The following is a 27,500-nucleotide window of genomic DNA, read 5'->3' as shown; positions in this document are numbered from 1 at the left end:
CTTTTAATCACTCCTTTTTACTCCATGGAAGATAAACAACACCTCGATCCGGTTATCCTTGACATAACGTTCTCGCTTTACTCTGCCAGTTGCCATCTGCAAATTTCGTCACAAACGACTTGCTGTTATTTCAATGAAGCATGACCGAAAGCAAAAAAATAAGTAAACTTGTTAACTTCAATTACGTCAACAATTTCGATAATTTATTTACTGGTCACGTATCCATATTTTTATGAACAGCAGTGTAACAGCTGGCTATGAGTAAAATCGGCAAATCGCCAACTAACGAAACCTTATTCGATTCAAACTTCAAATTGTAGAATGCAGTTGAAATGCACAGTTTTCACTACGGTCTTCAATTAAACCTTCCTGTTCTACGTGCATTGGTTAGTAATTAATTCAAAAATGCTCCCGACATCAGACAGCGGCCATTTTGATCTGAAGTGCTTCGAAGGGCATTATGGGGTCATTCTCGGTTCGATCTTAACGGTGGCGTGATATTACCGATGTCGCATGCAATGATTGTGTCGCTCCATCATCGTCTTTTGCTTTTTACTGCGATCCTTGTTCTTAGGAAAATATCTGCAGCCCCAAATGACAATGACAGTATACATAAACAATTTTCGGAAACAAGGAAAACGGTGTAGGCAATATCTCAGGAATAAAGACCAAACGTAACATGTTTTGTCTTTTTGCTAGCGAGGAACTTTGTTTAAGGCTATCTGTGACGCACTTCTATTATCAAGCTGTGACTGCTACATCAGTCGGCGAGTTGTACAAATGTAAGGATTGTACAATAACCCAAAAATCCTCCAGGGGAATTTTTCTAAATGAAAAAAAAACCCCAACAGACAAAAACAATAAATCGCACGAATTTCCCAAAATACCAAAGAAGAAGAAGATTATTCAGCAGTTAACTGTCATTAACGAGTTTATATTTTTATTGAGGATGTCAAACAAGAGATAGTTGTGACGTATACTGCTTAAAATCACAACATGGACAGAGGTGTCTCTCTCTTTGTAATATGCGCTTGTCGTGAGACTTTTTCGGGTTATTTCTTCTGCTGCTTCGGTAGAGATGCAAGTTTTTGTTCGTCACCGCCATGGCTGCCGCCGCAGAGTACGTCAACCGGCGGGAAAATGACGTGCTTACGTCGCGTATGTCATGTTTGAATTCTTGGTGGTTTTTGGGGCATTGAGCCTTAACTGGAAAAATTTTGCTAAGGATCTTAAGACCTTTTGTAAATGTCTCTCTGATGACAACAACCATAATCTTTTCTCACGGAATCACTCCACGCTGAAGCTTCATTAAGGGTCATTACCGCGAATTTCATTGGCAGCGTTTAAACGGCTTAACAAGGATTAATGTAACAGCGGAACTTAACAATAAAATAACTTTTAATTTAAGCAACTTAAAGGGAAGTGGAATGTGTGGAGTCTTGAAAGGTCAAAAAACTGCTTTCAAGTTTCTGAACTTACGCATTAACGATGAAGGAAAGGAAATGCTTTTGTTCCAAACCGATACACTTTTTTCTACTTGTCGCTCAATAAGAAGTCCGTTGCACAATAAATTTGTGACCACAGCCGACGCAAAAACAAAAGACGGGGTTGAAAGTATTTACAGTAGCATCAAAGATGAAAACCAAAGTTATTCAACTCTCTTTGTTTCGACCCCAGTTGTCATGGAGACAAATATCCTTTTGTCATGCGAGGAAAGAGTTCAATTAGTACAAGTGAGCTGATTGGTCGATGGAAAACGAGAGAAAGAGATATGGATAATTATTTAATTAACCGAAAACTGCGTGGGTCGTGATACTAATGACGTAATCAATTCACTTTCTTTGCCTTCCAGATTGTTAATAATTTATGAAGCGATTGACTAAGTGTCAAACTCCAATAACAAGTCTTTTGTGCGAGTGGCACACTAATTTAAATTATTCACCGTGTTGATGACTCAAGATGCTTTCGTTCAAATTATTCACCAGTGATATTTACCTCTGGTGGGTATTCGCACCACTCGTCCCAATTCTTGACATCGTTGTTAGCTTTGCAGCGTGTGCAAAAATGTATTATTTTTTTTCATCTAGTATTTACAGGAGGCCAAGAGACCCGCAAGGGTAGAATTCAAATCACAGCAAACAAATAAATATGCCCAGCACAAGGAAGAAAAGTCGCCTGTTAGATCATCCGTCCACTAAGCTTGCAACGGGCGATTGCATGAAGAAAGATCCTATCACTCGAATGAAAAAATATAAACTGAAGTCGAAGAAAGCCGTTCACAGCAAGAAACTGCTTGAAGAATATGATGAACCGGATGACGGTATGTTTTTTGACATATTTATCTCTGTACTGTAACTAGTTGGAGTCGCGCCCGTGTTTATAGACTTCAGTTGGCGAAGAACAATAGCAACCACAAGCCAGCTCCCTTCTCTTACTGTAGACATTCTTTTTTGTTGTTTTTTTTTTTCCAAACTTTCGTGGAGCAATTTTACTTGAAAAAGCTTTGAAAAAAGTAAAGGGCTCATGAAGGCCCCACATCATGCTCCAACATTCTCCAAACATTTAAGTTCTTTCTGGTAACTTACGATTAAACGAACGAAAACGAAACGAGTTGTTGTACTCCACTAACGTGCGTCACTCTTCATCGCAATCGCAAGACAACACAAGAAACGCAGACTCGTTTTCCTGGATGCCTACGATTTATTACAGCCATTAGCTCTAAGTTCTAACCTCAATAAAAGCTTTTTGAGCCGTACATAATCTTTGTAATTGTTCATAATTGCTCTCTAGAGAAAAAAGCCCGCTGGCTCAAATACACTTTAGCACGCAAGGTCTGAGGCGGTCACCGCTTGATTATTAATGCAGCGTTGTCAGTTTCCAAATTTTAGACTCGCAAACAACATGACCAGCACAGGATCATTGTTGCCACAAAGTAAACTTGCGAGAAAACAAAAGCAGCCAGTCCGATTCATTTGCCAGAGTACGAGCCGCGCGTGGAGGTTAAATGTGAAAGAAATTGCAACACGATGCAATTGAAATTTAGCATTTAGTACGAAGGATTAACTGTCATAATTGAGGGGTTTTACCGATAACGACCTATCATTGTCTGCGAATTATACCACCGCGATTGTTTTTAAGATATATCTTCTACTAAATGAGCAAGGTTGTTCAAAAAGTAGGCGTAAGTTTTTCTCATTTCCTTTACAAACACGACAACATTAGCAATGTAAAAAAATGTTGAAGTGACGACGCTTGCGCAAAAAGAGGGCTATGAAGTTTGTTAACTCAAGCAGGTTGGCTGTCTTTTTTTTTGGCAGGAGTTGAGTTCATTATGAGGGAAAACAAGTCGAAAAATGGAAATTCATCTGTTTCAAAGAGCAAGAAAGAGCAGCTCACGGAAACCCTGAACTGGTAAGAGGAGTCTTGCGCCATTTTCCTTCGGTTTTATTCCGCCTAATCACTGAATTACCGGCGATTTTCGCCTTGACTAGTTTCTGATGTGCACTCTTCAAGCCACTTTCTTTCATATTATTAGCATTAAAGCGTGAAACGTGTTAAACTCGGAAATTAAAAACCACACCTTTTGTCAGTAGTCTGCTACACGAACTGAGATGCGCAATTGTAATGACTGACTATTCTCCATAGAACGTGCTCTAATCTTTTACTAATCTTGGCTACCATTCTTGACTAATCTTCAGAAGCTGTTTCCATATGAACTCTTGCAGGTCATTTTAATCCATCTTTCCTCGTCCCTCGCTTTTTGGTGTAGCAAAATCGTTCTTAAAATTACCTTCAAGCATGTCATTGAAATCGTGGCCCAGGTAAATGCTTTGTGATGGAAACCCTCATATTCTATAAAAAATCTCATTTGTTTCGAGGAAATCAAATTTACATCAGGAATATCCTCGCAATCACCTTAAACAGGTATTTTCAAGTACTTAAAGCCTTTCCCTAAAAAATGTACGACTGGTCGGAAAATGGACAACAAAAAATTGCGAGAAACGCTCCCTCAAGTGTTTTACTCGGAAAAGGGCGATTTTCGAAATCATTATAAGAGACCGGCCAGTGTAAGTAATTAGCTTGCTCAAAATTAAGGATACTCTTGGCGATGCTATTTTGGTCATTAGGTAAACGTTAAGCTCTGTAAACTGTCACTACGTCAACGCTTGTCTATCAAGCGCAAAATAAATGAATTTTTGCTTTACTTAACAACATGTAAGTCGTAATGTAAACAATCTTTAAACGGATGCGGGATCACTTACATGGTGTTACGTTCTTTAACAATTGCCTTAATTTACTGTACATACTATATTGATCTTATTGGTATCTTCAGAAGGTTTCACCCGTGAAAAATGCTCCCGGTATTTTATACAGCTTCATCGTCTTGTAATATGTGTATGAATTGAAATTTAAAAACTAAGAAGTCGCTTCCAAGGAGAATAATGAATCTTTAAGCGACACAGCCTCGTATATTCGGTCAGTTTTTTCTTTTTCTGAGGGATTCTAAGATCTTCTTTTAACGGGATTTCTTACTGCAGTCAACGGAACATCCTTTACTGATTTTGAAACTAAAAACTGTGTCAGTCTTCTTTTGTAAATACATGGTGAGTTTAATTTTGAAATCAGCCTTCTTCAAGAACTCAACAACAAAACTAAATATAAGTTTGATGCTTTTGTGCAAGTATGCTGTAGTTTGTCACTGCTCTTATCCGGCGCTTTGTCGCAGAGTATGCTTTCTTTGATTCCGGAAACTGTGTTGCCCCTTGGATGGACTTAATATGCGGTAAATTCTGAGATTAATTGTCATTAGTCCGACTTTACGGTTTTTTTCCCCGTAAATGAATTCTCCATCCCAGCTCAACTTGCATTAATTCTCACCGAAGAGGAGAATCCTAATATGTCTTCATTTAATTGGGACTTATTCTGGCGCAAACACACTTTTCTTTCTCGTCTTAAAAGATAAGTGTGAAAAGTAATAAACTGCAAATATAGCACTGACTCGGAATTTTTTATGTCGGGATCGTATTGAAGGGGGTAGAGTTATTCTTTCTTCATTGGGTTTTCCCTAGAGGTAACCTATTTTGACGTATCACGGAAGCCTAACTTATACAACTTCCTTTTTAACTTGCGATCAGTATCTTGGTACGTTGTTTCAAAAAGTGAGGCCGGCCAGATTTTGTAAGATAGTTTGACCTACAGTTCATTAACGAATTGTCTCCAGGTATTTGAAGGCTGATTTCTTGTGGATGTCCTTACAAAGGCACAGACTTCTAACTAGTTATGAAAAGACTCTGTGGGTTTTAAATCAACTTGCCCCACCGGTAAGCGGAACATTAAAGAGACGCGTTTACATAATAGGGATTATGTAAGACTGGACATTTTTCAGACAACTCTCCTGCACTGATCGAGAAACTCCTTTATACTGGGGACACATCATGCTCGGTAAATGAATGGGTCGGAAAACGACCACTAACCACATATCATTTAAGTTTACAAAACGTTTTTTTTTTATTAGTTACCTTTTTAATACAAGCATGTACATAACAATATTCCAAGTTCACATACAGATTTCTTTCACACCCCTAAACTCATTTACAGAGTTAATGAAACTAAACTGAAAGACATTCTATGGCTCAACGAGACATCATATGAACCGCCGAGACATCTTTGGATAATCTGTAAGGGCCCGTGTATCTTTTAAATAAATAATGACATTGCCCTTTGAATGTTTATCGTATGCACAATGGATTGGGTAGCATATCTAGGCGAGACTTAATGCTAACAGTAATATGAAAAGTGGAACAAAATGCAAACAACCGTTGAGTCAACAGAGGCATGGACTTAGAAACGAAATTTTCAGAAGACAAAAATATTTTTGAAACTGCTTATATATGTCCATAGACAATTTAGAGTGCTTCGAAACTGGCCATAGTTCGATATGAGAAATCAAACGGACTCTCCGGTACTGTTTCAGGGTCTGCCGGCCAGCGTATGTTAACCCAGGTAACCCAGGCCCTGCAAGTGACCGTTTGAAAATAGAAGATGTGAGGCAGCGATTCGGCTAAAGTAATCTCGATATGAATGACAATAAAATGGTCTCCGAACTTCGAACTTGTCTTGTAGTAATCATTTTGAGTGTCTGAAATTTGAACTCCAGTTGCAATAACACAGTGAAAAACCAACATGATCCTCGATTTGTTTTTTCTTTTGACCGTATCATTTTATAATTAAACTGAAAACTCCGTCTCGCAACACTTGGGAGTCTCTACACACACTTTTCGAGAAGGGCAGGAGGAAAGATTCTTGCCACTGAGGTCCGTCAAACGTGCTGTTCTAGGAACACCTGAGAATCCAACTGGCTGCTGAAACATACAACTATAAAACTCAGCGCTGTTATCAAAGTTCCCTGACATACCCAGAACCGCTCCGCTGAATTAAAATCCCCCAAAACGTGTGGAGCGTATTTAATCATAACTTTATGTATACGAGAATGCGCTATACTGTAAATACTATATCAGTTGTTAAGGATTGGTTCGTTTGGTGGGCAAGGATAGGAAATGAAATTCTCACATGGAACTGTTTTATTGTAGACGAACAAAACTTTGAAAAACGCCTCTGAAAAAACATGTACAGAAAAAAAAACATTTTTATTAACATTAAGCGATGTTAAATTCTAGGTTCGTATATACGTATTCTATTCCAGCCTGAGATAAATTTTTGTGCACCTGAATGTAAACTCCACAGAAAAGAGAAGAGAGCGAGAATTCGGTTTCATTCGTTGAATGTATCGTGCAATCACTGATAAAATGATGTCTCCTAAAGGGGTCTATTCCCCGTCCACCAAATCTGTATTTCCCTGAAAACTAATCTATTTAAAGATGTTGAGATGTCCCAGATGTTGAGATGAGTTTGTATGACAATTTTGACCTTAAAAAATTCATTGAAGTTTTACTTGAGCTATATGTATCTTTACAGGCTGGAGGAGAATTATGTAATGTGTGATGGTGTTTGCCTTCCGCGTTGCATTTTGTACGCTCACTATCTGGATTTTTGCCGAAGGCACAACGTCGATGCAGCATGTGCAGCTACATTTGGAAAGGTAATTTCATTTATCCGCAACAAAAAATTGCTGACGTCTTCTCTGAATCTACAACGCATGCGCCGTGCCAATCGTTCTCGTGATTAATCGGTATCCATTCTCAGTCATTTTTTCGCAATTTACTCTCCTCCAAGTGTAAGAAATCAACCTTTCCTTTGTATTTTTCCAAGTTACAGCGATGGCTATTAAAAAGAGATCAACCTTCCCTTTGTATTTTTCCAAGTTACATCGATGGTTATTTACGTTCGAAGTCAGTGTGCTGAAAAGTAACCCTTTTCACTTTTAGAAAGTCACCACTGCACGTTTCGTTAACTGTACTTGAACTTTTAAATCTTCAGACAATCCGACTGAAATTTCCTCAACTTACAACAAGAAGACTTGGAACTCGAGGCCATTCGAAGTAAGCCTGTAATTGCTAATGGACTTGAACAATGACAAACACAAACTTTGCTTAATACACTGACAGCAACATATCTTTCAGATATCACTATTATGGCATTGGAATAAAAGAATCCTCTGCTTATTATCATTCTGTGTATTCAGGAAAAGGGTTAACAAGGTGAGGAAGATAATTATCTCCACGCATTTTTTTTTTTTTTGGTGTTTTAACGGTATTGTAGTGGTTTTTCATTTTTCTGCCCTGTAATTAAGTGCCCCCCAAGGAAGAAAAGGCAGTGTTTGTTGAAGACACAAAGGGAGTTGTCTCGTTTTCCATCGAGTTACCGATAGTATACCTAAATAAACGGGTGTCACGAAATATGAATCCAGATGATTAATAAAGTAAAGACAGCAAAGTTTGTAAAATGCGTCAAAGTCTATAACTACGAATAAGCTTCCATTCGCATCAAACACATCTGTAGTGTTGCCAGGGATTCACTGATGAGATTAGAAGAGGTTACTCATTCACATCCAGGTAAAATATTCTTTGCCGCTTATTCCTTTGAACTGAAGTTGCGTCCAAAGGAAACAAATTTAAGGATCAATTTCGAGGTGGAACTAATTGACTTGGACAGAGATAATAAAAAATCACTCAGAAATTGAAAACATTATTTAAGAGTATTTATGTACACAAGTCCGGAACGTGTGAAGTCAGCTTTCTTAGAAGTCATTTAAGAAGGTGAAGATGTCGCTAATGTCAACGGCGCGTTTGCCTTCGGTCAATTTAAGATGGCAATTTGTTTGATATGCATTTGCTATTGAAATTGCGGAGGAAAAACCCACAGCGTGTTCGCGCAAGGACGTTGGCATGCAACGCGCACGTGGAAGTGGTACAACTCATGTGACATGGCCGTTTGAACTTTGAATGCCCATATACATGTCTTAGCTCGTACCGCAATCAGAGAAAATAATAAAAGACTTTATCAAATAAAGATACGTCTTCTTGTTTTTTCTCTGACCTGATGTAAGGAAAGGCGGGGCAGTGATTTTTACAGATCCTTCAGGCGAAAACTCCACTTCCAAGCCTGAGCTTTTCTTCCGCATGCGAAGTACTATTAAAAAAACATGTAATTTTAGTCAAGATAACAAGAATTGGTCGTCGTGTTGTTTGACTTTACAATTTTCTTGAACAGATTTTCTGGTTCATCAATCAAGAATGAGGTGAGCTAAGCCTTAAGGCCAGTTGCAAGAAAATAGTGCTCTTTATATTACTTTATATCCTTCGATGTTGCCCTCGACAAGGAATTACTAGACTCACCCAATGAAAAAAAGAACATCAGTTAGTTCTCTCGTCACAAGTGATAATTTATATGTCGTTTTTCACTCGTCTTTCGCTCCTCACGTTTTGGAATAAAAAGAAATCAGATAGCTGCACTTTTCTTGTCTATAGCGTGTTTTCGGCTCACCCGAGGTTTGGCTTACATCATGAGGATCCAAAATGACTTTGTTTACCTTATCGACTATATCAGTTGTCTGAAAAAGACTTGAAAGCAATTTTACGCGTGTCAAAATGGCACCGGTAACTCCCGTCCCAATTACGAGCCCTGAACCACAGCCCACAAAGTTTCTCGCAACTTATTGTTTTCACAAGATTTGTAGACGTTTTTGGCTCAAGACCAAAAAAACAAACAACGATTTAAAAAGAACACCTGAACGTGTTTATCACCATTTTTGGTAGACTAAGGGGGGAAAATGGCAAAAGGCCACTTCAAACCCTCAACCCATACTTTCAAATGATTAGCTCCACATATGTAATTGCACCGGCCATTCAATGTTGTTTCACTTCTTTTTATGATTTCTAAGCTCGTCCGATATCGTTGATTTTAGCTCTTTTCTTTCTCCACCCACAGGGTTCATTTTCTGCTCGGAAATACTCTCTCAGCTCCAAAACTGGCACCTTATTACCCGATTTTCCAAACCCAAGATTACTGGAATTGCCGCCTAAGATTTTACTGGAAATGGTGAGCTCCGAAGCCCAGTTGAATTTGACCTGTGGACACTTTTATTTCGAAAGTAGAAAGACACGGAACTTACACAGATTTTTCCACAATATTTTTCCATATTATTATTATTATTATTATTATTATTATTGTTAAATGGTGGCCAAAATGAAGTACTATATAATTCATTTGTCTTGTTGCTCATTATCTTTATTGGTTCATTGGGACAATACAAATAAGCCATTTACGAGATCTCATAAAGATCCTTTTCAGACTTTGTTTCAGTGTGTTATTTTTATTATGGCAATAAGTTTTACTTTCCATTGAAATGTAAACAAAAAGACTTCGCAGTTTAATTCGCTTTAAGAAGGGTGAAGAGAATTCGGAAATAGCCTTTTCAATCCAGTTTATTTTTCTGACATCATGTCGACATCATGTCAGCATGATTATGTAACATAAACACCAAAGCCGTCTTTCTGCCCTCTTTTAGAGATGTGTTCAAGAGGCAAATAAGCCACCCTGAGCGTTTGACGACCACAGACTTTTTTTCCTTTCTTTCATTTTCATACTCGATGAGATTTAAATCCTTGGGGGTTGTGCATTAAAGACAACGTTTTATATGAACACAACTGTGTCTGAATCCAACTCGAAGAAGACCACTGGCTGCTAACTCGTCTATTATAAAGATGAGCACAGGACGCATTATGCGTCTGGACGAAGTATCTACTTTGACGCGTTAAACTGGATAGTTCGTCCAGACAAATTATGCGTCTTGCGACCGTATTGGTCGACGCCGGCTTCGATTACGGCGTTGTGTTTCGTCTTAGGTTTTAAAACCATTTATCTTGATTGCAATCGGTCCATGGAGCAAGTCAGTTGGCATTGCTTACGGTAAACGAATAATTAAAGTGGAATATTGGTTTGTCAATAGGTGGAGACGTTTGTTGTGATGTACAAAACTCACTGCCAGTGTATTTTGGATACTGCTATCAACGCGAACTTTGATGAGGTAAATCTTTACGACTTTAGCTTTATCGTATCTGTGTTTTTGGGTGTTTACGAGAAATCGGTGTGATATCTTATATCGGTACGAATTGATGGTCCTCTTCCCTGTCAGCAGATCGGGCTCTTTTCTTTGCGTTCGCAAGGCTGAAGAGTACCATGGAAAAAGAGACCTCCGCCAAGGGTCAAAACTCACTGTGTTGAGCATGCGCGGCAGTTGCTTAGCGACCGAATTTTCACGTGATACTTGATGTTGTGTGGGCTCACTTAACAACAGCGGAATTATTGTAAAGGAATTCATGCATGGGACACAGCAGGCTCAAGTCACAATCAGCAAACATGTCATGGAGCATGCGGTTTGAACAGTGCCGTTGATCGGTTGTTGAATCAAATTGAGTTTGGACTCATGGCAGAGGTCTCTTTTCCCGCACTCGTCACTCCAACGAACGCAAATAGAAAAGATTTTGGTTTTATCAACGGAGTTGATAATGTAAATTGGCCACCGTACAGAGATTCTAAAAGCTGACGTTTCGAGCGTTATCCCTTCGTCAGCCAAAATTTTTGTATGCTACTTCCCCACCGACGCAGCACCACAGTTTCTTTAGAAACTACCCCCTTCATTCATTTCTCGCAAATAGAAAAGAGACTTCTTTTAGCAGTGAAGTGATCCTCCTGGGGTGTTAAGGAACATGGAGAACAAAAAGAAAATAGAGAGGTTTTGCATCGAATTTTCGTAAAACGTTAAACACCAAAGGACAAGCTACTACTTGTTATAAGAGCATGAAATTTCTTTTATTCTCTCCTTTGAGAAGCTGCTCAGGCAGGAAATCATCTTAAATGAAATACCTTTTTTTATTTTTGGAGAAACGCAAATTTCAGCCCAACGAGAAAACTCAGAGCCATAAAAGACTGCTCTTTTGTCCAGTGCATGATTAGATGCAAGGCCGATTTTGCTGTCCAACACGAAGTGCTCCTTTAAGTCTAAGCATTTCCTACATATTTCTAACAATAAGGCTAGGATAAAGGTTAGCGTAATTTTAAGGTTATGACGACTGACCGACTGGACCTCAGGAGGTTGGACCCAGGGAAAAGTGACGTCCTTTACTCAATAGCTTAAAAATTCAGTGTGTAAACGCAGTTTATTATGTATGCAAAACATGATTAAGTAATGGTGACTACTAAATAGAAAAATTCCAGTTAAAATAAACAAGTGTCTTTTTTCCATTAAGGCTTAAAACTTGGGTCACTTGGTGTTTAGTTAACATAGTTTTGAAATCCAAAAGAAAAAAAATATTTGATTTTTTTCATCATAGTACACCTTAGGTAGCCCAAGCTCGATATATGAGCAGCTCTTTATATGATGACCTTTGCATTGTTACGTGACTCGAGCGATTTGCATATTTATAAGGATTTGTATGGGGAAAATAACGATTGTTTCTGTGACGTATGAAAATGTAGCGATTTAAATAAAAATCGTCTTAAGGCCCGTGCAAACGCTCGCAACATTGTTGGGCCCAACATGTTGCGAGCGTTTGCACACCATGTTGTGTGTCGTTGCGTGTTGTTGCGACTTGTTGGAAGTTGTTGGATGAAGTTTGTAACTGGTCAAACTTCAGAGCCAACGAGTGCCAACATTTCTATTGTTTCGCGGTCATCGAAGCGTGGTCCAACAATGTTGCGTTCGTTTGCACAGCACATCCAACAATGTTGCGCCGGTGCACGCACACTACATGCCAGGTATTCACACACAAATACATGCGAACAAGAAATCAATATGGCGTCGGAGATGGTAAACGTCCCAGAGTCCTTTGTATTCTCATGTAAAGACCCAACATGTTGTGACTTGTTGCGAGCGTTTGCACACATCGGCTAACATCGCGCAACAAGGGACAACATTGTTGGGCCCAACAATGTTGCGTGTTGTTGCGAGCGTTTGCACGGGCCTTTACCTTATTTTAGTTGAGTGTCTTTTTCCCTCCTGTGTGGTCTTTGAGCTGATTTACGGCCATTCCTGTTAGTTTTAGAGGAACTGGTTTACTCCCTCTATAAAATCAATACCGTCGTACCCGGCCCACGCAAACGCTTACTTGTCACCATTGTTACCATTGACCAATGGCAGCGAAGTTGGGGATTTTGAATTGTAAGTGGAGATTTGGAGTACGCGAAGTTTTAACAAAGCCTTTCGATGGCTTAAAACGGGAAAGTTTTCAGAGATTGCCGACGTTTTATCGGCCTCTGTGAAGATTTGACGCCAAGCAAAGAACACGGAAGGAAAACTTAACTATCGTCCGTGCTCTACCCGGAATTTTGAGGCGACTGGAGCTGCTGGAGAGAATTTACGGCCGTTTTCCTTCGGCGGATCGGATCGACTGCTTCGTGAGAGTACCCAACCTTGGGAAGTGTATATAGAGGAAGCAAACCGGTTCCTCTAAAACTAACAGGAATGGCCGTAAATCGGCTCATAGACCACACGGGAGGGAAGAAAACACTCAACTAAAGTAAGGTAAGACGATTTTTATTTAAATCGCTACATTTTCATACGTCACAGAAACAATCGTTATTTTCCCCATTCAAATCCTTATAAATATGCAAATCGCTCGAGTCACGTAACAATGCAAAGGTCATCATATAAAGAGCTGCTCATATATCGAGCTTGGGCTACCTATGAGTACACCGGCACTCGAATAAAGGAGCAGCATTTGGGGGACACTTTGTGACGCCTATTGAAATCCGCGTGCATCTAATTAGGAACATTCCTGGGGCCCGTTTCTCGAAAGTCCCGAAACTCTACGGGTCATTTTCGGGTGTGACAATTTCCTTTGTATCTCAAGAACCGAGAGGCTTTAAGTTGTCAAACTTCACAGTCATTTTGCTTTTTGTTACCTTGAAAACGTGTTAAAAGATCGGCTTTCCCAAACAAGCGGTTGGCAGTTTCACAAATGGCTTTTCGGGTCCGAAAAGTGTTCGGGACTTTCGAGAAATGGGCCCCTGGACTGCTTCGTTTTGAAAAAGCGTCGAAGGAAAACGTGATTGGTTGCCTGCTGTTTTAGCATGGGTTACATCCGTCGAAACAACTGGGAGTTGATGGTTTAATTAGCTCAATATTCATGGTTGTCGTCTTGTTTTAGATCAAGAATTTTCTACTCCACTTTTGGCAAGGAATGCCTGACCATCTGTTACCGCTGATGAACACAGAAGTAATGGCCGATGTTGTTTGTGTCTGTGATTCTATCCTTTACAAGGTACTACAAGGGGAGCAGCCAGGGTTGGTGTCAAGTTAAATTTGAAGGGTACAGAAATACCCAGAACACATTAAGATTAAACGCCTTAGTCTGTCAGATATAAATATCTCGCATTTTTAACCTTAGAAGGACATTTAAATGGGAGAAAAGTCTACTTCCAAATATTTTCTCGTACAATATTTTCTGTAAAATACAGTCGACTCTCTCTTAACGGACACCTCTATAATACGGACACCTGGTGCTGGTCCCGGCCGTTTCTTAGTCATTTTACTATAGCCAAACTCTCTATATGACGGACACCTCCATAAGACGGACAACGGACACTTTGAAATCGTAAACGGACATTTGTGAGGTGCTGAATGTGACCGCAAATTACGATTTGGGAAGAAAAATTCTTGTACGTGACTCTTTAACACCAGACGTTCAATTGACAGCTCTTGAGTTGTCGCCGGAATACATACAGTACAAGTTAAAATGAAATCATTCATTGTCCCATCCGAAAAATAACTTGGAGGTGACAACCGAATTGTATTGTAATCTGAAACAGGTAGGTTTCGTTCAAGTAAATAACTTAAAACAAACTTTAAACAGACGCGTATTCACTGTGCACAGGTTCAGCATTATTATCTTAAAATTCCTGGGGTCATCTTACGTCGACTCTCTATAAGTAGGACACCTCTCTAAGACGGACAGACAGCTGAGGCCGGTCCCGACGGTGTCCGTCTTAGAGAGAGTTGACTGTAGACCAAATTCAGAGAAGGAAAACGACTAAAAAAAAATCCACGCTTTGTAACTCTTGAAAAATGTCTCATTTATTCCACCGATGTCTTATCTACAAAAGCCATGTGATAACCACAATGAAACACAAGTACGAAGCATGTAATCTCTAAAAAGTGTATTCGTCGTCGGCCTTTTTCTGGTCTTTATTGTCTAGCCACTGGGCAACCAAGTCCTGGATGCGTCTCGGCATTCTGTGCGATATACAGTTATTGAAGACCCTACCGTCGTCGACTGCCAAAGAACTGACTGACAATAACAAATGAACTTTAGCGTCAATGAATTTTTGGGTATGGCGCCAATTGGCAACACTTGAGATATCAATTCGAGTAGGTTTTTAAGGAGAGTGGATAACTCGAGTAAACGGTTGAAAAATCATCGGCCCTCAAGGGAATCAAGAAACTCATGCTGATGAAGGATGGCTAGTCCGTGATTCGAAGCCCCTGTCATAGCCCTTCTTTCTTAAATGTTGTAAACCCAAAGAAAATAAGAATGACACTTTACAAGTTTTGCGATACGCAGAGAGATACCGGCTCTTCATCGCCTTCACGTGAAACAGCAAACGAAAGCCACGTTGCCTCTCTTGTCAGAGAAGCATAAACATTTTCTTATTCTAAGTTGTCTCTACAGCGTGAGGCAATAAATGATTTAAGATACAAAAAAACTCACTGATTTTTGGAAATTGAAAAACCCAAATTTCGATCAACGCGATACTAAAGACGCTGTTACACTGTGCAATTTTTCGTGCAACTTGTCTCGCAACGCCATTGCGAGACAAGTTGCAGAAACCGTTGCGGAAAGTAGAATTGAGTTTTTACAGAAACCCATAAGGGTTAAAACGTGTAACGGCCCCTTGTGTGCTGGGAAACAAGCTTCTGAATATTGAATTTGCTAAGTACCATATTTGGAACAACAAGAACGAGGGGTTTCCAAATATGGTACTTAGCACTGAAACATTCAACCAATCAGATCGCACTGAATATTCGGAAGCTGTGAACGCACGTTACACGTTTCAACCCTTATGGGTTTCTGGTTTTTAAGCATTGCACAGTGTGTTGCATCTGCAACTTAATTCTGTCGCAACGGTTTGCGGCACCAGCCAATGAAAACGTTCCTTTAACCTCATGTGATCATCGAAACGAGGCAACGTTTGAAGAAATAGCATTGCGAAACAAGTTGCACGAAAAATTGCACAGTACAACAACGCCTGAAGTCTCTGTTGAATTTCTTTCAGGTTCTCATGGATGTTTTAGTTCCTTCAACAATGCAAGATGTCCCTGAAGGGTGAGTTAAAAATTTAAGACCCGCTCTGACCACTCGTTGAATTAGATCCTGGTAGTCCCTGGTTCAACTTCCCAGCTGCACTTGTAAATAGCCAACTGGTATGCCTTCGGCCAGTTGGGATTCTTAACAGTTGTTGTTGCTGTTCTGTTCCGTCGTTTCGTTAACTGCGAAGGGAGCGGTGAATTAAGTATTTATTGTATTGTATTGTATTGTATTGTATTGTAATGTATTTCTTCGCCAGCATTGTGTATTGCGATTAACAAGTGCTATATATTTTTCTTTTCCAGCCTGCTGGCCGACATCAGGACATTTGCAAGGCAACTTGAGTCCTGGGTATTAGCAGCAACTGTTGAACTGCCAGAGTATCTAAAAATGGGGAAGATACAAGGTTAGACACCTTCCTTCTAAATGTTTTTGCGTGCAGCTAACTTTCTATGTTCATTTTATAGTATAAAAATGCATGAAAAGGTTTTGTCAGTTTTCACACTTTTTTGTTCGTTTTCCTCTTCAGCTGTTAGACGTTTTGTTCAATCATTGAGAAGACAAACATCCTTTCTTCATCTTGCACAGGTTAGGTTTACGTTTGATCGAAATTGCCGTTGAATCAAATTAACAAAAGCTGATCGACGTTCCATTAAAATGTTTAATCACACTGATAATCCATGGAAAGTCATTTTTCCTTTTATTCGAACGATATTTCGATTCCAGAGCACTGCCTTTCCGTTCCCCCTCAAGCTAGCCGTTATTATAGTTATATCTTCAAACTGCGCGCGCGGGGCTTTAAGGTAGCTGGGTTCATTTTCACCTCCCTGATTTCCATACATGTATCAAGTTATTCCAATCTTCCGAACCAATATCAGCTCTTAACGGAAGATAACTAGTATTTTTTGCCAAAGCAGAACTGATGAACATATTATCGATACAGAGCCATACACAGGGGAGCCTCTTTCTTCGTTTCCTCTTTCTGTAGTGCATTGACGCCCAAGGAGACATTCAAGTAATGTGCCTCTTTCTCGGCTGAAAGAGCTTTTTAGAGGAATCTAACATAAGAATATTACTCTGAATTGTGTTGAAGACCTCTCGTCCCGTTTTGGCTGACCAAGAAATCGTTGATCATATGGTTAAAGATTTAGAGAAACTTGAAAGTGTGAACAGTGGAAGGCTACCCGCTCAAACCAAGACAGAGAAGGACTATGATGACGGATTCGACAGAGAATGTAAGGAAAGCTACAATATTGCCATTTAAGCAATAGAGGACGTTTTCCGTGTTTCCATAGCCTCATCTAAACACCAGGGGAAGTTGGGAGAATTCGAGACAGTTATGCAAACCCGAGACGCAGTCAAGGATATGCATAACTGTCGAGAAATCTCCCAACTTCCCCGAGTGAAGGAAACAGATGAAGGAGAATTCTTGATTGAAACAGATTTTGTTGACACACGCTCATATTTCCTGCCAGCCAATCAAATCGCGCGTCTGACGGCATATAACCAATCAAAATTCCTGTGATGTCAAAGCCGTGTTTCCATACTCTCATCTAAACACAGCTATTGATCAATGAGAGTGCGCGTACTATCCTAATTATTTTATAATTTGCAACAGTGCACCCATCAGTGTCTGGCGTGACAATGAGGAATGCATTCATCACTGATGAACAACATCGAGCTGTTTTCAAGTGTTGTCGGTGGTTATTTCGCCCTGGCTTCCGTATTTTCATTGCAAGTGATTATGATTGGCTTCATGAACTACTTTATCAGCCAATTTAAACGTTTTGCGAGCGCTGACACACGCTTTCCCACTCTAAGCTTTATTGCAGTGAAAACCGTTCCGTAGGATGCGTCCCCTTAGGTTGTTATTACTGATTGCCGTGATTAACTTATTTTTAATCTTTAGTTCTTCAAGATTTTCTTGAGCTGTTACGAGAGCAAGCGCCATTAGAGTCTTATGTAGAATGGTTGGACAATCTTGTTGAAACGAAAATCATAAGGGTGAGTGGTTTTTTGCATAATTTGCACCTGATTTCCGTTCGTCACGAGTATTTGCCTTTTCTTTCTGATGTGTTTACGAATCGTTTCTCATTTCTTTAACAGCCGTGCGAGGAAGCTGGTGACGAGTTCAAAACTAGAGCCCAGGAATTCCTCTTGAAATGGTCATTTTTGGGAGCGAGGCTTATGCATAATTTGACTCTTAACGCGTCATCTTACTTTGGTTAGTTTGAGAATTTAACTACCGATCATTTTTCAACCAGATTACGGTACACCTGTATCGGTGAATAAATCAAGTACAAATATTAAAAATATGTTCCCTTAGAACACATAGTGCCTTCTTTTCTCATGTTATAGTCAGTTTTTAAAACTGATTTCGTATCTTTCGAGCCATTTTAACACAAATGTCTCAGTTCCCCTCTTGTAGCTATATGTTAGAATCCTCTCCTCTTCCTAAGGCCGGCACCAGCGTAAATTCAGCGAGTGATGTGAATACTAACTGTCTTGCAGCCATTTTGGGTTAGATCAGAACAAGAAAACTAACCAATGAGTCATTGGTTAGTTTTCTTGTTCTTATCTAATCTCGGAAACAAAATAAGTTGAGTTTGTCCACTCTACGGGAAATGTCCTACATTTTCGCGATATTTGTCAGCTCACCTTTCCTTTGTTAATCGTCACACAGGTTCATTTCACCTGATCAGGATGCTTCTTGACGAATACATGTTACTCGTTATCGAAACAAAATTCTGCAATGAAACGGAAGAAAAGTTACAGGAAATGCTGGATCGGCATTTAAAAATGGGTAAGCCACTAACGAAGGAGCGAATTCCCTTCCGTCTTTGAGGTATAAAAGCGCCGGGCTTCTTATAGTTTCTGGAGGCCTCGAGGACAACATCGAGACAGTGAATTTCTGTATATACGATTTCAGTCCGATATTGTCATGTATTCAAAATTTAGCAGCACAAATGGTCTAGTCATTATTTCATACTATACAGAATCCACTGTTTTTCTTTGATTGCGTGTGTGAGGGAGATGGGAATGAAGAGATTTGTCTTTGAATCATAAATAGTACGGCGGTTAGCTCATTCATATGATCAGCATGTTACAAAGCCGATTTACTGGCGGATTTTAATAATGAAAGAACTGTATATTTGAAATGCAGGTTATGTGTAGACGAAAGGGAAAAGTGATCGTCGCACTTATCTAAACAAATTGACATGCTCCCAACTGGGTTCGAATCCGAATCCAGTTGATCTGAAATTTTCAGGTGTTTATAGGAGACAATAGCCCATTTACGAGTTGCTGCATGCCTCAGTTTCAAAGCGAGTCCTGGTGCACGCACAGCCATACAAATGGAAATGAAGTGCGTTCTCTTATGCAAATCAACTCATTTCCCTTACAATAGTTGAGCATCAAGACTCACTTCGAAACCGAAACAAACAGCAACTCGGAAATAGCCCATTGCTTATATTGTCCAGCTAAGCGCGATGATCACTTCCATATTTCGTAGATTTTAATATCATTGTGATTTTTGCTCACCAGGGGAAGGAGTTGACAAAGATAACTCTCCTCTTCGAGTGCAGACTGTTGTAACAAAAACAAAGTTTACTGTTCCCAACAGCGTGCTTCTAAATGGCGGTAAAATGCCTCCAAAAGTGAACATTGTAGCGCCTGAGCCCAATTCTAAGCCAACCAATCGTCTTAAGCGGGCAAAGTCTCGTGACCACCCAAATGGCATGAAACCAAGGCTCAAAAAACTGTCAACAAACCGGCTAAATGCATGCTCTGTGATGAGCGAACAGCTTTCACCCTCGGCAATAAATGGCTTCCCTCCAACGCCACTAGAATCATCTGCTTTTGTGATGCCATCTCCGAAGGAGAACTTCTTTCCTGGTCACAATGGTATGGCCCAAGCTCCCTTGCTTACGCCTCCAGTTTCCCCAGCCATCACGTCGGGGCTGTCCAGAAACGTTCTTGGAAACAACCTCCTCTCTCAAGTGACGTACACGGCCCTCGGGGAAAAGAAACAGCAGGCATGGGGTTATTCCACCAATGGGGACTTGAACCCTTCATCTGATGTGATTGACAGCTTAGTGGCGCAGCATTTCAACAACTGTGGATTGGGTGGCTTTGTAGCGCCCACTCGGTACCAGACTCTGATGACGAACGGCAGCTCCTACATAAACAACGTAAGTGCAATGCAATTTTATGTGGGTATTGTTCAACTTCTATAGGCAGATTTCAAACAAGAATCAAGAAATATATACTTTCACATATTCCACACTTAAAATATCTCCATTTTCTACCGGCTTATGATGAAATTACAAAGTGACCACCTCCCGGCGGCAATACGAAATAACCCCATTGGTAGAGCTCTACATCGGTAACGCAGAAGTAATCGCTTCAAATCCCATTCAAGTCTGAACTTTTCAGGCTGTGATTTTGCTACTGTTAACTGCACCTATTCTCTCTACAGTTCAGTGTTGATCCATGCTACGCGGGTTTACCTGACCAGGGGCCCGTTTCTCGCAAGTCCCGAAAAGCCATTTGTGAAACTGCTATAACCGCTTATTTTTGAGAGCCGATCTTTTAACGTGTTTTCAAGGTAACAAAAAGAAAAAATAACTTTGAACTTTGACGACTTAAATCCTCTCCGTTCTTGAAATACAAAGGAAATTTTGACACCCCGAAAATGGCCCGTAAAGTTTCGGGACTTTCGAGAAACGGGTCCCACCTTTAAAAGTGTAAGCGAAAATTTCAAAATTTTCCAGACAACCTTTTACTTAATATCCGTATGTGTTTACTTTCTTAGTCCTTTGATCGCAATCCAGACTACATCCAAAACGGGCCATCCACTCCATTACCCTACCAAACAATGATGAGCACGGCAAGCACACAGTACATTCACCAAACACAGGGCTTCTGTATGCCTGTCACGCATCAAGGGTCACGCAACCATATTGACCACGTGACAACTAGCGCAGAAGTGCCCATGATGTCCTGTAACCTAGGATACACTGACGCAAGTGGAATAATTGATGAAACAGTTGGGATAGGGGAACATGCTGATGAAAATGATGAGTACATTAATATGACTGTTCACAAGTTGTTCAATGGAGATTGTGAGCTGGAAAAAATGGATTGCGTCGATGAACCAGGAATTCTTCCTTCCATAAACTCGCTTCTTACAGAAGCAGCCATATAAGTACTAGACATGAAGGTATTTTCTTATATCTGTAAAAAAAAGATTCTAAAAACAAATTATTTTTACAATTCTCTATGATTATAGTACTTCACATAATGTTCTCGTCTTTCATTTAAGCGTTGCTTTTTGCCTTTTCTCAATTTTCTTCAGACGGTTCGTTTAGCAAGTGAGCTTTGCATACATCCAAGCGTAGACACTTTCTCTTTCGGTTGCGCTTACTCGCATTCCTTTTGTCCTTGCAATTCATGCCGATGAATGTATATTTTATTATTCTCTTTACTCTCTCCCTTGGGACCGTTTACAATATCACTCCGCACCAACGATACATAGAAAAGAAAAGACTTCCACGAAGTTTGACAAGGTTAACTCAAAAAGAAGCCGCCAATGAAGTCCTAATTGATTGCTTATTCTGGGGTGAATGAGATTCATTCGGTAGTGTGTTCGACTCCATGTGCGACTCCACGTGAAGCTTCCTCAGTTGTCGCATTGTGGCATTGATTTTGAAAGAAAAAACTTCTTTAATAACCGTAAGATCGAAAAACAATTTGCAACAGTAAATGAAAGCTAGGTTGGGGATGAATCTGAATCTGATATCGATTGTAATCATTCACCAGTATTCCTTCATGTGAAGGTGTTTTAGACGTATAGAATACGCATGCTTATCTTATAAAGGCTGTAGTCCACATGTTTGCAGACGATCGCTTATTTAAGATACCAGATCACGGTAACTTGCAGACGATTGCACAGAGGGTTATAGAATAAATCGTAAACGATCCCGGGGAAGTGTGTCACATTGCAATTCGGTAAGTGGAATCGTCCAAAATGTACACGCTTGTTCGTCTGCTGTGGGTCCACATGGTCGCATAATCACAATATTTGCTGCGACAATTGGCCAATTCAGCAAGCCCTATAGTACAGCCCGCTAAATCTAAAAGTTCCAGAGTTAAATTCTCATACTGTCAGTTACGGCACATAGCTTTTTCAAGTTTTACTTGCAGCACTTGTTCTTTGCAATCGAGTGATAAATAGGAACAAAAGAAACTCGGGCCGTAATTAACCGTCTTTCCCATCAATTCAGTAAGTTAAGTAAGTATCCTTAGCAGGTGATCCCGTTACGTTTTGTGATCTACCATCTACGATTCTCTGCGATCGTCTGCAATTCTGTGGAAAAAACCAGGCTTGAGTTTGATATTCAGACTTTTTTATACATATTCCTACGATCAGTATCACTTCTTTTCTTGTGTCATTTCAGTTTTCATGAGATTAATTAATATACAGAAATATATTTTTAAATTTAGTGATCAGATTTCATAACAAAAATTATATAATTGAGAAGATACAATTCTCTCTGCAAACAAAAGGTTATAAGTACAGATAATTTTTAATCACCTCCTTTGTAATTAATACCCATTTGTAAAAATTAAAAACGATATGTGATGAAGTTACATATTACGGACCTTAAGATCTACGGCGGCAACGTCGATGACGTCACCATTGCTAATCGACGATTTTTAAACTAGCCGAATTGCCCACTAACTGAATGGGTGGGAACTCTGTTCAAAATAAGTTAGAAAATCAAAATTTGCTGTTGTGTGCTCTCGTTTCTGGAGAACTTGAGAGACGGTTATCCCACCTTCCAGATATGCAGGCAGCGGGAAAGAAATGTTCCTGTTTTTGCCTATGAGAAGCTATTGCTATTGCTATTGATTTTGCCGCGTCGTAAATCTTCAAGTCCCTTTACGGAGTTAAAGCAGCGACGACGGCACCGCACAAGACACCGTAGTCGGTTTACCGCTGCAAAACAACTGCCAACGTACGGTAAATGACCGAAAAAGTCCCGGCTGAAGGATGCAACAGCATTGTTTAACGCCATCCATCGTGCGATGCTGACTGTTCGAAATCAGGAATACCGAAAATGCGCTTCGCTTTCGCGCAAAATCGCAAATGTAGGGCTGAAATTTGCTGTTTTCCCAAACTCAATGAAACCAATCATTTAGAGTTCACCTCAATTCGTGCATGTTAGGATCAGTGATCGAGGAAGACAAGTACTAAATTGAGCGAAATAAGGTTTAATGATAGATTTTCCATTGACTTATGAAGAGCAAGAATGCATCGCCTCCAGCTGACTGGCAAGTCTCTCTTAATCTTAAAACACTGATTAGCCGTTTTTAGACTGCAGACGCACAATGGGTCTGGGACGAACTTGGGCAAAAATGTTTCGTGGGTCTGTTTAGTTCGTCTGGTACAAAAAAGGGAAAAGAGACGCATTTTAAGTCTAGACGAAATATTTATACATTTGAAACGGACTAAAGTGGATTTCTACGTGTTGTTAAGTCAAGCTTTAGTGCGTCTTTTAAGACGCACAAAAGCGAAAAATCCTTTCAGTCGTCTTGTACCCGTCTCTACTATAGACAAACCAGAGAGACGGAGGAAAATGTTTTGCTCAAGCTTGTCCCAGACAGGTGATATGTCATATATTTCTTCCGTCTTGACAACCGGCGATTAAAATGACTCTAAATTGCAGTCCGGACGAAATTAATCAATTATGCGCCTCCAGTATGAAAATTCTATCCGACAAGTTAGGCGTTCAACAGGAAATCTTCCATTCCAAAGATCATCGCCTCTCCCAGTCCAGCTATAGATGCATCGTCCACTTTTATAAACACGCCGGGTACTTCAACAAACCGTGTCGTGTTTGCCGTCGTCTTTGCTTGAGTCTACTTAGTTCAGTTTTTTACGTACGAAGTAGACATTTTAATCATCGTATTCCAGCATAGCTGCAAGCAGTTTGCTATTCGAGGAGATAAAGTAAACCTAATAATTAATGAACCATGCTATTTCCAGTTTGTACGTAACGAGAGAAATAGAAACATATCTTGTTTATAATAAACTTTCAATTGATCAGAACTTTGATTTTGGCCTGATTCACTGAGTCAACTGAAATGTTGACTTCGATAATAACTCGCTGCGATGCAAAATGATAAAGAAACTGTTCGAAAGGGACTATGTCACAAAATTTAGCCAAATAACTACTTAAAACATTGAAGGCAGAGATGGGCAAAATTGAAGAAGAATAGAAATAGATACGAGTTGGGATTTTTGAAAACTGTTCAGCCATGCAGTTTTTCACAGCTTAGCTCCTTTTAAAGATATTTACTTTTTGATGATGACTTGGGGCCTCTCGGGAAAAATCTGAGAGGCAGTTTGCGGGAGTTGATTCTTCGAGTTCGGATTCTCTATCAACGTTACGTCAACCTAGCCTTGAAGGGACTGGTAGCTCTCGTCCCCAGAGCCTCCGTTACCCTTGTCCAGCGGAACGGTTGTGGGCGGTTCTAGGACAGGCTCTAGAATAATCCAAAGCCGGAACCAGAAACACTGGTTCCGAAATAACTGCGCGTGCTTGAAGGGAGACGGTCAGAAATCAACAAAAAACATCTGGAGTTCACATTGCCATGAAAGCGCTTCCGTTTCACTTGCAAGACACTACACATATCCTAATACACTTGAAACGTTTAAACTGCGGATCGAGAATCAAAAATAACGAGAGACATTTCAATCGAAGCACATTTCAGTATGTCACGAAAGTGACAATTCGGAAATTCAAAATGCTGCATTTTCAAAAACGAAAAGATTATGAAACTGCTAAGTTGTAAAAAGATATATTTCTAGATCATCTTGCATGGACTTCGTATAGACAAAAGTCCTGAAGAAATAACGATTGTAAGTTTAAAATTTGAAAATGGCAGGAAATGAAACCGCTTTTACTGACAGTCAATCCAATATGGCTTTTTTTTTTTATTTGACCGGAGTCTCTTTTTCCCGATCGCTGGTCAAGGGAGCGATGACTCTGGGAACGAGACTGGCCGGATACACGCATAAGCACAACAAACATGCGAAGACGCGTTCACATGGTGTTAAGGCAAAAAGGGGTACTTATGATCAAAATGCTTCTGCGCTTGTGCACTTGTGAATGTCACTTGTTCCTACACATAGATATACTTATGAAAGTGAGAAATTTCGAGGCAAATGAAAGGCTATAGTATGCGTAACTGAAGAGAGAGAGAAGCACACACAGTGTATTTTACCTTTCGACACACTCATCCGAAAAATTGGTTTTTGCCCTGAGCGGGACTCGAACCCACGTCTCCCTGAAGAAAAATGCACTGGGTGTGCTTCTCTCTCTCTCTTCGGTTACGTATAGGTATACTTTAATTTAATCACAACTTATAAAAGGATTAGCCGTCAAACGTTAGCAAAAACTAACGGTACCGAAACAACTGATGGAGCCCAGACAGTAACGCCTTGTTTGGTAGTATTTTGCGCACTTTCATAAAATAGTATTTAAGGTAACTATTTTACACCTGTAAACACTTCAGCGAAGATCAAAGGAAAGAAAAAGAATGAGGAGGTACCTCTTAACTCTTTGATGATGGTGTCGCTGTGTTCAATCTTTCACTGATTTTTTACTTAGGCTCTTCCGTAGCACTGCCAACCCTCGCTCATCACCTGCGTGCATCCAAAATATTAGGGAGCTTCTTCGTTTTTGAGCAATGGGCTGCAACCGGAAGTGAGCTGTTTCCCGTTTACAAAAATTTGGTTTTATCAACGGAGTTGATAATGTAAATTGGCCACCGTACAGAGATTCTTAAAGCTGACGTTTCGAGCGTTAGCCCTTCGTAATTAGAAGCGCGCTCAAAACTAACGAGCAACCCGGCACTTTCAAATGCGCGCGCTCACGATGTAAAACTTGTCCTTTCACTCTTAACACTAGCAAAATATCGGGATCTGGGCGATCTGTTAAGATCACCGATCGTTTCACTTGTACCTCAGCAAATGTCATTTATACATTGGCGAGACAGGTAGACGACTAGTCGATCGATTCCGCGAACACCTTCACGATGTTGAGAAGAATGACAAGGTTACATCTAAGCCAGTCGCTCGTCATTTTAATCTCCCTAACCACTCCAAAAAACACATGACTATCTGCGGCCTTTCTCTACATCTAGGTACGACGGCAAGCCGCAAATATATGGAGCAAAAATTCATCTTCCAAATCGGCACCCTTAACCCCACGGTATTAACGAACGCTTTTCATTTAACTAATGTAATCCTATTTTTCACGTTGCCATGTTACCACCAATAGCATAGCTCCTACTCCAATAAAAAACTACATACAACGCCTAATTCCTCGATTCGCTCTGACGAAGGGCTAACGATCGAAACGTCAGCTTTTAGGATCTCTGTAACTTTGGTGGTCAATTTTCATTATCAACTCCGTTGATAAAGCCAAATTTTTGTATACTACTTCCCCACGGACGTAGCACCACAGTTTCTTAAGAAACTACGCCCTTCATTGTTTCCTGTTTAACTTGTCTTGACACTGCCACAGTTGTATTTTAGTCATCTTTTCACTTAGAGACGACAGGTGGACGATTGTCCTGGCATGCGAAATGTTCCTTCCGCGGTTGCCTGCAGTGCGAATGGGTTTTCAGCCGAGCGCATATGCGTATGTCACACACAATTCTAAAGCGAGTCGATTCAGCTCGTGATTCAAAATGGGTCACCGGAAATAAACAAATACTTCTGATTTCGCTCACTTTTCTTCTAATTCTTATGTAGATGAATCGGAATACAAATAGAGGATACTACATGGCCGCGCGGGGATAGGAATTTTATCTTCGAGTGCTGAAAGTATCACTCACGAGTGAGCGAAAGGAAAGGAAGTGTCTAGTCGATTTAGCGCTGGAGCACTAATTGGGGACACTGTAAAGTGAAATTAACAATCAACGTAAATCAAGTCAAATGTTGGTTTTTGAGGAGAGGGGAAACCGGAGTACCCGGAGAAAACCTCTTGGTGCAGAGTGAGAACCAACAAACTCAACCCACATATGACGTCGAGTCGAGGAATCGAACCCGGGCCACATTGGTGGGAGAAGGGGGTAGTTTATAAAGAAACTGTGGTGCTGCGTCGGTGGGGAAGTAGTATACAAAAATTTGGTTTTATCAACGGAGTTGATAATGTAAATTGGCCACTGTACAGAGATTCTAAAAGCTGACGTTTCGAGCGTTAGCCCTTCTTCAGAGCTCTGACGAAGGGCTAACGCTCGAAACGTCAGCTTTTAGAATCTCTGTACGGTGGCCAATTTACATTATCAACCACATTGGTGGGAGGCGAGTGCTCTCACCACTGCGCCATACCTACACCCCGCGAGGCGAACGAGTGAGAGATACTTTCACCATGAGTTGATTAAACTCCTCTCCCCAAAGCGGCCATGTAATGTTCTGTTTATTATATAGATATTGATGAAATGTCCAGATTTAAAACAACTTGTTTTACTCATTTCCGAAATGATGAAAAAGTGGTCACTGTGGTGTTTACGGTCAAATGAACACTTGAAACCACTTGTCCGAACACAGCAGTATATTTACCAAACAGACATGACGACTACAACATACAAAAGTCCTAGCTGCTAGACCGCGTGAGTCATTTACATAAATGATTGACAAGTCTCAAAACACTACATCTCTCC

The 27,500-nt window shown here is 40.2% G+C and overlaps 1 protein-coding gene and 1 long non-coding RNA gene across 6 annotated transcripts in view; one reads left to right on the top strand and one right to left on the bottom strand.

Moving 5' to 3' along the window:
* The window catches only part of LOC138021716 (uncharacterized), a 2,383-nt gene extending 868 nt beyond the window's left edge, over positions 1-1,515 (bottom strand). The window contains exons 1-2 of the long non-coding RNA XR_011126427.1: positions 1,480-1,515; positions 1-122 (exon numbers count right to left, since the gene is read on the bottom strand). This is a non-coding gene — a long non-coding RNA (uncharacterized lncRNA). The remainder of the gene's footprint in view (positions 123-1,479) is intronic.
* LOC138021712 (DNA-binding protein RFX6-like) overlaps positions 1-23,877 on the top strand; it is a 28,147-nt gene extending 4,270 nt beyond the window's left edge. For 3 of the 5 annotated variants that reach the window (XM_068868677.1, XM_068868676.1, XM_068868675.1), the window contains 18 exons: positions 2,088-2,320; positions 3,318-3,411; positions 6,976-7,099; positions 7,438-7,499; positions 7,581-7,658; positions 8,671-8,698; positions 9,388-9,498; positions 10,409-10,486; positions 13,608-13,721; positions 15,733-15,782; positions 16,070-16,170; positions 16,294-16,352; positions 16,858-16,999; positions 17,674-17,768; positions 17,871-17,988; positions 18,448-18,567; positions 19,308-19,954; positions 20,578-23,877. In XM_068868677.1, coding sequence (XP_068724778.1) covers positions 2,149-2,320; positions 3,318-3,411; positions 6,976-7,099; positions 7,438-7,499; positions 7,581-7,658; positions 8,671-8,698; positions 9,388-9,498; positions 10,409-10,486; positions 13,608-13,721; positions 15,733-15,782; positions 16,070-16,170; positions 16,294-16,352; positions 16,858-16,999; positions 17,674-17,768; positions 17,871-17,988; positions 18,448-18,567; positions 19,308-19,954; positions 20,578-20,970 — 2,586 coding nt within the window. In that variant the 5' untranslated portion in view covers positions 2,088-2,148 and the 3' untranslated portion in view covers positions 20,971-23,877. Of the gene's footprint in view, positions 1-1,873; positions 2,001-2,087; positions 2,321-2,982; positions 3,176-3,317; positions 3,412-6,975; positions 7,100-7,437; positions 7,500-7,580; positions 7,659-8,670; positions 8,699-9,387; positions 9,499-10,408; positions 10,487-13,607; positions 13,722-15,732; positions 15,783-16,069; positions 16,171-16,293; positions 16,353-16,857; positions 17,000-17,673; positions 17,769-17,870; positions 17,989-18,447; positions 18,568-19,307; positions 19,955-20,577 lie in introns of those variants that run through there. The other 2 variants (XM_068868679.1, XM_068868680.1) reach the window with 2 other exon arrangements.
* The last annotated feature ends 3,623 nt before the right edge of the window (positions 23,878-27,500 follow it).

Source organism: Montipora capricornis, chromosome 10 (assembly GCF_036669925.1).
Source record: "Montipora capricornis isolate CH-2021 chromosome 10, ASM3666992v2, whole genome shotgun sequence".
Lineage (NCBI taxonomy): Eukaryota > Metazoa > Cnidaria > Anthozoa > Scleractinia > Acroporidae > Montipora > Montipora capricornis.
This window is presented reverse-complemented; position numbering and strand designations above follow the sequence as displayed.